Below are 11,368 nucleotides of genomic sequence, written 5' to 3'. Positions count from 1 at the left end.
TCTGAAATGTGCTCTGTTTGGTTATTTAAAACCGCCATTTATATTTGCTAAACTGCTCAGTCAATGCACAGCAACACCAATCACATAACAGAATTAAGTATTTATTTTTCATTGTACACTTACAAAAAATGCCAGGTAATAAAAAGTAGCTGCTATACACCATAAAAACAATTAAAAAAACATTGTGTTCACCATCACATCAAGAATTACAGTATATTTATACAATAAAAGGCACATGTTGCTCCCTTACAGACCCCCTACTGTATTTACACAAGAAAGTCTATATGTTTTTATTTAGGGTAACACTATTTTGTGTGTATGTACATTGGTCTGATCCAAGCAATCACAATAAAGCACAGGAGCCAGAAATCATGTATCCACTCAGGAATCCAATCATGCATCAGATGCTGTTTTCTTTAACTTGTCATAAGTAATGTTATTTTAATTTTTACAGCAAGTAAAAAAAAACATTTAAATACAAAATTTTGGAGAAAAAGAAAGAACAGTAACTATTAGGCACCTTTATTTCTAGATAGATTTTTTTTCTAAGTAAAATCCCTCAGTCAATGAATGGGATACCCTAAAAAAAACCCAAAACAAAATAAGATCACTTAAACCATAAACCAGTGTACTGTATTCTCTGGAGATGGTTTCACTTGTTCTTTGCCATAAATGTGAACAACCTTTGTGGCCTGAATTCGACCCTGAGAGACGTGTTTTTACCGTCTAAGTCCAAGCTTCATCTTTTTTTATTCATGCAAAGGAATGCTGCTACTCGTTGTTAATGTCCAAAACTCCCCAATGAAGCTTAAGTCGTCTTAAACACAGAAGGACTTTGAAATGATTTTAAAATATTTCAACAAAGGAATCATTTAATATTGGTCATATTTAGATTTTTTTTATAAATGAAAAATACGAGCAGAAACGTGAAATAAGCACAGATACATGAGATAAAAACAAATGACTTATTTAAAACAAATGTCTCAGCGCATATTTCAAAATTTCAAAATATAAAATATGGATTCTAACACCAGCTCACATTGCCATAGAAATCTGTTTGAAGTTTTGTTACAGTTTTAAAACTTGATTATAAAATATCCCATCTATATCTTCATAAAATTCTTTACATTTTCTGCACATTTACTCTGCAGTCAATATTGCTGAAAGAAAAATAATAATGCAGCACCTCTTTTTGCTGCAGCTGGTTGAGATGTTTTTTCCCCAAATACATGTGTAGAAACATCGTGTAATTACAATGATCATACACATACAAAAATTGGAGACAGCTCAAAATAAAAAAAGTGTCAGTTTTCAAAAAGTGGCAAAACAAGCTCCTTTTTTAATCGGGAATATGTTTAACTGACCTTTTTTTTGTCTAGATTGCATTTTTTATTGTTTTTGCTTGCTTTTACTATAACTAGCTGAGATAACATTGTCTTGAACAATGTTTAACACACACTGATGTAATGTTCACCTTTATGTTTTGGTATTTGGAGCCCATAATTTAAAATATATCAGTTTACGATTTGCAAAAATTCTACTACTAATTTTGATTTCTTAAAAATAATTTGTTGCTTTAAAAAGATCAAATAGCCTCAGGTTGGTAGCACCACTTCCTGTGTGTTATGGCTCAACATTTCATCCCAAACATCTTTGTTCTGAACTCCTTTTTGCTGGTTCTCCTCCCTCACATCTTAAACCCTAACTCCATGTTTCTCCCTGCCTCGATCCCTCTTCCGCTCCAAGGTTGTTTCCCAGGCTGCGCTAACAGGAAGTGAGCACAATGTGTTGGCTCACGAGAGTGATAACACAGACAGAAAGGGGCGGGCACTATCCCAGATGGACAGGAAGCCGAGCCCTGCTGTTTGGTTTAGCTGATTAAAGGACAAAGAGAGAGGAGACGTGGAGGAGAGACGGTGAGGCAAAACAAGGAGAGAAAGGCTGAGAGTAAGGACGAGGGGACCGAGCACATTGAGGGTATAAAAATATAAATGAAGCTGGCTCTCTGAGCGCTTCCAGCTATTGTGCTCACCATTTATCCAATGGCATTCCAAGTTGGCCTTAGTTTTAAGGAAACACGTTCAAATCCAAAGAAAACAGAATAAACAGCAGAGTAAATAAACTACAACAAATAAAAACTAAACATTTTAAAAATAAAGAAACCTTAACAATGACAAGTCTACATGACTAAGCCATGCGTCTGATTCAGATGTCGTCATTACAGAAAATTGGTGACCTTTTACCTTTATGATGGATTTTGAATGGCCTTTTAACTGCAGGCGCTATAGCCTATTACCAAGCCATTACGCAATAAGACAAAAAAGGCCTGCAGTTATTATTTAAATGCGGCTGAGTGATAAATTGCTCAGGTGCTCTACAGGGCCCGGTCAGGGGTTAGAAGGTCCGCAGGGAGTGGGTAATTACCGCAGAAGCTAATAATTGACTGACATATCCACAGAGGACGTTCAAGGATTCAGGATTTTTGAATGATGTCACAAAGTGCAATAACAATAAGAAGAAGCAGTGGCACCAGTGAAGTTGTCATATCAAACACATATTTTGTCAATAAAATGTCATGAAAAGCAAAAACGTTTCTGACGTGTGTTTGCATTTTCAGTAAAGTGAACAGGTATCTTTGCTACTAAAAGGAAATTCACATTTTTATGTAAATTGTGCCTGCAGTGTGCCGGGGGGGTGCAAACATCAGAACAGTAAGCTCAAATATCCAAGATGACCGTAAATGACTGACAACAACACAAAAGTCAGAGGTGGGCACAATTCTGTTAATCCGCTTATAGTGTAACTAYCGTCTCATTTAGTGGTTTAGCTTTTCTGCTAACGTTGGAAACCGTTAGCGGACCAATTAGTTTCCTCTAAATTAGGTTCCATTAAGTTTACTAAAAATGTCACAAGTGTAAAACTTCTATCTTTATGGCATTTATCTTGAAATAAATGAAAAACCATCTCATCTTATAAGCAGTGATGGGCGTCAGGCACCACACGTGTAGCATGTAGAATCTCTAACAGCTAAACTTCAAGCTAAGGGTGTCAAAAAGAAATAAAATAACATTTAATAATATTTAAATAACAAATACAAAAAATCACTATGTATAGAATATGGATGAGAAAGTATTTGCTATTTGTGTTTGACTAACTTCAAATGATATCTATAATAATACACACTTAGTTTGGATTGGCTGATTTGCCACAAACAATCCCACTCACCTTTAAATTAAACCAGTAGTAAATTAACAAGTTTGCATTAGTCCCAGCAGTCTTCAGCTGGATAGAGATAAAGATGTGTGACACAAAGATTGAATGACATTTGTTTTAGCAGTTAGCATTAGCTTCCACTAATTTAAAAAATCTGTTTAGTGTTTTAGGATTAGATTCTTGTTCAGCAGATTAGTGGTTAATGAACTTAACTTTTTGATTAGCTGTGCCCACCACTGAGAAAAGCATTAAAAAGGGCTATGGGAAAACAAAAGAATCTTTCATTTTCCTGAATCTGTCCATTTATCTGTTTTGAATTCAGCTAAAAGTACATATTCAAATGATTTCCAACATTTTGTGATATTTCTGGTTATCAATGTTTTGATCCGACAGTAGCCATAAAGTATGAGAGGTTAAAGTTATTCAAGCCACACCAGAGACATCATGACAGCACAAGTAGCTGCTTATGCTTCCTGAGTTGTGTGAATGACTTTTGTCTGAGCCTGCCTCGAAGGACTCAGCTTTCATCACAACAATAAATGGCGATGAGGAGTTCTGTCAAATAAAAACCTGGGAACGAGCTGTAATTCTGTTTGAACAGCAGTAGAGCCATTTCCTGTCTGCCTATCTGTCTATTGTCTTTTCTCTCTTCAGAGCAGAAAATAACGGGGGAAAATGGTTCGAAATGACTCATGTGGAAAATGGCTCCTTAGTTGTATCATTATATGGCAAGGCTTAAACTTGTGTTGCTGTTCGGTGTTTTTGTAGTCTTTTTAAACTTTTCTAGCAACCAAATTTAAGAAAGTCACATATTCCAGAATTGAAGATGATTAGTTTTTCCTCTCATGCAGCATTTTGCATCTCAAACCGGAAACAAATAATAGGAAACTGAATTGCGGTTTAACAAGCTTGCCTAAAAACAAGAGTTAATAGATATTTTAAATGCTGTATGATTTTGAAGAGAAACTGTACAAGAGGGCCAAGTTAGAACTGAGAAAGTGGGTATCCGGACCGAAACATGGCTACACACAAAAGCTGAGACATAAACAAAAAATACATACACAATTTTTCTTCAAAATCATCTTGGAACATTATGACCCAAGATAAATTTTGATCAGTCGGCAGAAAACATTTCTTCAGTTTGAATTTGCATCACGATAGTGAAAAAAAAAAGTTCATGGTGTCCTGAAATCATTAAAAATTAGTCTTCTTCTGTATGAAGCTGTTAGTTCTTACTTAACCCTATGATGTCATGTCCATGAGTTACTTTAAAAATTGCTTAGTTGATTGACATTAGCATAGAAAAAAAAAACAATAAGCAGGAAAAATGTAAAACTAGAAAATCCTTGACTCAGCCCACAGGAGCTTCCAGGATTCAATAAATCTCTTATTTTCTGATTGGGAGTGAAGAGAGAAGAGGCACAAGACACAAATGAATCCACTGACTTACTGGTGAAGCTAACTGTTTGGAGGGGAAAAAAGACCCCCCTGATTGTGTTTTTAAAAGTCAAAGAAGTTTCTTTTATGTGATTTTTTTTTCTGCATGGTTCTTGCATGTTTTGAGTGTTTTTATGGCTCTTTTCACTGATGCACACTTTCCATGTGTACATTCTGGAAAAAAAAGGAGGTTCTATCAGTACTGATGGTAGTAGTCGGCTCCATCCACACCGTACAGCTCAGCCAGAACCCTAAACCTTGGCCCCCATTCGTTGAGAAAGTCGTAATCCAAGTTTGACCCAGATGAAGAACTTTCCAGAGAGCTGAGACTCCCGGCTAAAGACTCGGGTCCCTCGTAGCCGTAGATGTGGAGAGTGTCATACGGGAATCCGTCTCTGTCGTGATCGGCTTCGTCCTTTTTCATCTCGATCATGGCCGCCATGTCGCCCTTGCATGCGGCGGGCTGTGAGTGGTGGCGGGGCTTTTGCACCATGGCGTACAACGCAGGGTGTGGAAGGCAATCTGGGTGGCGGAGCAGGGAGCCGTCGTTGCAGGCGGAGGTGAGGATGGAGACGTCGTAGCTGAAAGAGAGGCAAAATCCCATCATTTAACGTTCCGAGAGCTGATTAACTTTTCAGAATGCAGAGAAACCACTGGACCGTGAGTGGAGAGAAATTTGAACAAAGTCTGTAATTTTGTTTCCAGGGTGACAAATATTTGGACAAAACAGCAGTCATGGTAGGATTTTGGGGAAAGAAAGATTTTATCCTTTCAAAACACAAGCCTTATTTAGAAAGCCTTTTTAAATATTAAATGGAGAGTTTTGGCTTCGAAAATAGGTCTTTTATCTTGAGATTTAAACTATAAAGACAAAACTCAGCTGCTGGTACAGATTGAACATTATAGAGAGCACAAAGAAGAAAAAAAACAACGATTGCTCATAACTTCACAAACAATAGACCAGGGCTTTTCAACGACGTCACTCCGGGGGCCACATTTACTCAAAGCCAACAGTTTAGGGGCCGGACATCCCTGAGTCGGGGTGGGGGTGGGGGAAGTGTTGACCTTAAATAGGTGCAACACTGCGGAATGTAACAAAGCAATTATTATTATTTTTTACCATTTGAGTGTATTCATTTTGTTGCATTGAATCATAAATTTGAAATTTGCAAATGATTTTAAACTTATTCTTATGTCAAATTAAGTACAATTTTATATATATATATATTTTTTTACTTTGGGAGGGATTATTAGCAGACAGGATGAAAGCTACCTGTTCATAGGCCACTATTTGAATAGCCCTGCAATAGATCATTTTGTAGGAAGAAGTAGCCTAACATACATCACAGGTCAACCAAGATAACCTTAAGAGTACTATAAAAGCCCCATTTGAATTGTGCAAATTCAACAAGCACAAAAAGCAGATTTATACCTTACAAATATTTATAAAAAATCTCATCTATGATCCTAAAGGAACGTTTAATACACAACAGTTTAGAGCAAATACACTGTGTCTGCATAGTGGCCCAAGTTTACTGGTTGAAGTTGTTCTTTTCTAAAAGCATTTCCATTGAAACCTCAGCGTCCTCCTCCCCCCTCAAAAAAATGTATGAGCTCGGCCCTCTACGCATTTGTAGCAACTTTTAACTATGAAAGGGTCTGTTTGGCAACTTTATTGGAATAAAGAAAATCATTTTTGCTATCTTGCAGCATTTTCAGACTTGAGCAGTCGATGTATTTCGAAGGTGGAAATTCTCTGTGTGAAAGAAGAAGCAGGAAACCTGTAATTGAAGGGCTCAGTTATATTTAGGCATTTTAAAAGTGTCTCGCCTTATTTCTCCTCATCTACATACCCATTAGTGTCCATCTCTCCCCCTCCCTCCTCATCGTACGTGACGAGCTGCTCGTGGATCTCTCCGCTGTTCTTCATGTTGGCCAGAGAATCCTTCTGGTAGCGTTTCCTCATCACGATCAGGATTACAATAACTGAACGGAGCAGAGAAGAAATGGGATGTAACAATCCAGTAGACAGGGAGGAAAATGCAAAGCCTAGTCTCACAAATTCATTTAAAAATGCCAGATAAGTCAAATACCAATAAGAATTTCAATATGAGACCAAAACATTTTGGTTGGATGAAAGTCACTGAACTCAAAGGGATGTCTTGGAGGAAACAAACTCAGTCAGAGTTGAACCGAAACAATCTCTGCGCAAAGAGAGACAACAGCGAGGAGCACGAAAAACAGGAAGATAGGCCCAGTCAACACAAGGAGAGAAGAGGAAATTCGTTCAAGAAAGGCAAGCTGGCAAAGTTTGAATCAGACCAAACAGGCGATAAAGAATTGGAAATGGGGTCAAGACAAGGAATGTGGAGAAAAGGAAGCGAGAGAATAAACACGTTGAAGAAACAATGGAAACGTTAAAAGTGAGATATGGATGCAGAACAGAAGTATGTTTGTGTTTAAGGTTGGAAAAAAGCTTTTCAGGAACTAAAATAAGACAAAAGTATTAAAAAGAGGATGAAGTGGAAAAGTAAGCAGAGGTCACATCTTACAAACATTCAAACAAATTAAAACAAAACACATTTTAAACAGAGCAAACAAGTTTTTTATCTTGTTTTTCTAAATAAAAAAACACACACATTTAGACAGCTTTAGTTTCTCCAAGAGAAGACAAAAATATAACTGCTCTCAGTTTTAAATGTTTGAACATTGCTAAACATATTTAATTTGATCAATTTTTGAGTTAAATAATACCTTTTGCTTTTATTTCTAGGTATTTTTTATATATAAAATGCCTTAATATGGATGAAATTGGTCAATGAAGTCCTGCTTTTATAGTCCCATAATTAATGTACATATTTTCTTTTGGCACGGTGGATCAGTTGGTAGAGATGATGCCTCTCAGCAAGAAGGTCACGGTTCAAATCCCGGCCCAGGGACCTTTCTGGGTGGAGTTTGCATGTTCTCTCCGTGCATGCATGGGTTCTCTCCGGGTACTCCGACTTCCTCCCACAGACCAAAAACATGACTGTTAGGTTAAGTGATAACTCTAAATTGTCCCTAGGTGTGAGTGAGAGAGTGAATGTTTGTCTTGTTTGTCTCAATGTGTGGTCCTGTGATGGACCTGCAACCTGTCCAGGGTGTAGCCCACCCTTTGCATTGTGGCTGCTGGATATGGGCACCAGTGACCCACGCAACCCTAGAAAAGGTATAAACAGGTATTGATGATGGATGGATGGATGGATTTTTTTTTTTACCAAACTGTTATTTCAGTCCTGTTGTGTATATTTTAGATTTAAGTTACTGAAATTATTGACACCATCTCTTGTAGAGGACAAGTATGTATACTGAACGCATCACTGTGATAACGTTTTGGATAATTATAATAATACTGTCATGTTCAAACTTTAAAAACAGCTCAGAAAAAAAGACTCAGTCTGTCCTGTCTGATTATACCGAGCTGAGTTCAACAAGTTCAGCTCGATAAGAAAGTTGTTTTAAAAGAAACTTTGGGAAGTTTTCGTGTGACCTGAATTTCACCGTGGCCGCGGAGAGAATGAAGGAGAGGAAAACAAGAGAAGGAGCAACAAATGAGGCAAACAGCTGCTGACTGAGGCAAGGAGGAAGAACAGGGGACTCAAAATGATGAGGGAATGAAGAGCAAGGACAGATGAGGAGAAGAGGAAGGCTACGTTTGACATTAGATTAGGCCCCAGGCGTTGGTCCCGATATGAACCCTCCTCTCTCTCGGCGGACGGGCAGCATTAGCCATGCCTTTTAGATGAGGGCGAACGGGACTAATTTGGGTTTGCATGGGAAACTAACAGATTAATCTTTTACAACACATGCTCCGAAGTTTAATAAGCTTTGGAGATATCAGACTTAGAAAGACAACAGACGAGAGGGAGAGAAAGTTATATATTAAAAAAAGGAAGGCAGAAAGAAGTCCTGTCTTTGTTGAAGACGACTGAGAGAAAAAAAAATCTTTCTGTGTGTCAAACCTGACTTCATGTGAGAAAATGTGCCTGTGAATGGTAAATTGCTTTGGGCCTCGACAGATAATGACAAGTGCATTTAATAGTTAATCTAGCCTGCTTTGGGGGTGTTTGATAAAGAGAAAGAGAGACAGAAAGAGGAAGAGTGGTTGGAAAAGAGAAAGACAGAGAGACCCTGAGGGAAAGAGGAAAAGACAGATGAAGAGGAAAAAGGGGGGAGAAAGGCACGATAGCGAAGGAGTGTATTAATAGTTAATAGGCTGAGTGTTTGGTGGTGTTTGATAAGCAGACAGCACGTAAAGAGCTGATAAACTCTCCTCATTACCACTCCTATTCTTTCACTGCTTTTCCCACAATTCTCCTCTTCAGCTTCTCTCAGACCTCTTTCTGTCCCCGTCACTCAGCTGGTCTGATTGCACCCCCCGAATCTCTGTCTCAGTTGCCTTCAATCTGTCTCTCACCCATCTCAACATTCACATCCCCGAGACTAGATAGAGGACTTCTTTCCCCTCGCATCGTTCTCGTCTGTTTCCCTTCAGTCTTCAACACTTCTCATCTCWTATGTTTGACCAACTATCTCCAGGGTGTCCCTGATCCAACATGACAACCATTTCAGTTTTTTTTTCTTTCTTTGGGGGGAGAAAACGGGGAGCAGAGGTGAAGGTATCAAAGAAATTTTTGAGCTCAGGCGTTATTTCCACATCCTCCACTGCATTATTCATAAAACCGGGGGGGGGGGGGGGGTCCCCCTACAAAGCACAAATCCTGCAAAGCAAGAGCAAGTGAATCACATTTCAATCACTCAGTGATGCAACTATCACTGAATATGAGTTTTTTTTTCTTTCAGAAGACAACAACATTGAAAATTTAAGGATTACACTTTCATTAAAAAAACTGATGCAATAATCATTGTGTTCAAAACACATTTGATTCTCATACTAAAACTAAACAAAAAGGTAAAAACTAACTCCTTTTTATGTATATATGCTAATAACTGACAAAATTGATGACTTGTAAAATAAAATCTATGGATCCCACAAGAGGACATAGAAGGCCTTTTTTTCTTTTGCATTTCCATACAATACTTCACAATACTTCAGTATATCATATTGACTGTATTGAATGAGACTTTTATTTTGAAATATCAGTTACTGAAACAAAATGGTGATATTGCGCATGTGAGATGTTTATGCCAAAGCTGACTGAATTGGTGGACATGAAGTTATTAATAAACTATCAGGCACAATAAATCCTTACCTTGTAATACTTTGCGGGATGGTTGCCAAACCAGAATACAGCCAGTCATGGAACAGACACTACAGCTGTGTTTGAGATTCATGGAGTTTAATTTTAAAACTGGCCTTAAAGGTGTAGTGAGGTAACACAAAATTATTATGTGGGAAGATAAAACGTATTGTTTGTTAATACAAAAGTATTACGTTGAAATGCAAAAGTAATGTCGCTTTGGGAGCTCCGTAGTTTAAGCAATCAAATGATTTTTTTTCTTTTAAATGTAGTCACTGCTACAATACAGTATCTGTAGATACAATTCAGCCTGTGTCTTTCTGGTCTGTAACACACCTGGACAGGTGTGTAAAAAGGAAGTGCCCTCAGGGATAAAACACACAGAGATGACTGATTAACTACACACAAAAACTACAGAAAACAACTTAATTATGTTATCATCACCACGCATAATGCTTTGTCATTAAACTTGCAAAATCTTTAAAGCAAAGAAAAACTATGAGCCAAATCTAAAAGACTGCAACAAGATTATTTATGCAGTTTAATTTCAAAACTAAAAGTGTGAAGGTTTTGCACTTTTATAATATTAAGATCTGAATTTGCCTATTTCCTATTTTTGGGAGCCCAAAAGCTTGCGTTTTGTACTTTTCCTCCACATCAGACAAGCAAAATGGAAAAGAAAGGTTGTTTGATCATTTCCYCCAATGCACAAACCAAGAAATTCTGCCAACAAGTAATCCCAGATTTAACTAATAATGTTATGTTTAAAACTGACAGCTTGATAAAAACATTTTTTGTTACAAGTTTGGGTTTTTGTTAAGCACGGCTGAGCAGAGATGAGGAACAGGCTGCAACAAGCTTGTTAATTTCACCTTGTTCCTCATTTTTCATTTTCAAACATGGAGCGTTGTCATTTCAGAAAATAAATATAATTTGTGCAGCTAGACAAAAAGCATTTTTTATATACAAAAAAACCCCACGAGAATAAGACAGATTTATTTTTTATTCATCTATAAATGCGATGACTTTAAAAATACAAGAAAAGGTAATGTTCAATAGATTTAGATAAAATGAGCAAAACTATGCAAAAWTAATCAAATTACCAGCTAAACTAAAATTAATAAAAGTAGCATTAATTTAACAAATACATAATCTTTCTTGCATGCTAAAGTTTGAAATAAATGTCTTATCTGATGTATTCAATTCTCTACAGTACATAGGGGACTTTTCTTGGTTGTGTGAGATTTTAGCAAAACCATGATTGGYGAAGTTTGGAATATGCAAATGTTATTAGGTGTGGGTGGAGTTTGGAAAAACTGTGATTGAKCAGATTGATTTGTGAGGGAAGCAAAAAAGTTGAAGTAAGGTTAATGGTAAAATTATTGTGAATATGTAAACACAATTTATTAAGTACAAACTTTGTGTGGCTAGCACCTTCCTGTCTTGAGTTACAACTTAATATTCATGTTGAAAAATAT

General features: G+C 37.2%; 1 protein-coding gene across 2 annotated transcripts in view; it reads right to left on the bottom strand.

The window, feature by feature from the left end:
• Positions 1 to 80: 80 nt before the first annotated feature.
• cdh5 (cadherin 5) overlaps positions 81 to 11,368 on the bottom strand; it is a 41,502-nt gene continuing 30,214 nt past the window's right edge. For both annotated transcript variants that reach the window (XM_014017582.1, XM_014017583.1), the window contains 2 exons: positions 6,504 to 6,636; positions 81 to 5,231 (listed from right to left, as the gene is read on the bottom strand). In XM_014017582.1, coding sequence (XP_013873036.1) covers positions 4,847 to 5,231; positions 6,504 to 6,636 — 518 coding nt within the window. In that variant the 3' untranslated portion in view covers positions 81 to 4,846. The remainder of the gene's footprint in view (positions 5,232 to 6,503; positions 6,637 to 11,368) is intronic.

Source organism: Austrofundulus limnaeus, unplaced genomic scaffold, assembly GCF_001266775.1.
Source record: "Austrofundulus limnaeus strain Quisiro unplaced genomic scaffold, Austrofundulus_limnaeus-1.0 Scaffold172, whole genome shotgun sequence".
Lineage (NCBI taxonomy): Eukaryota > Metazoa > Chordata > Actinopteri > Cyprinodontiformes > Rivulidae > Austrofundulus > Austrofundulus limnaeus.
Note: the sequence above shows the minus strand (reverse complement) of the source record. Positions and strands in the feature narration are given on the sequence as shown.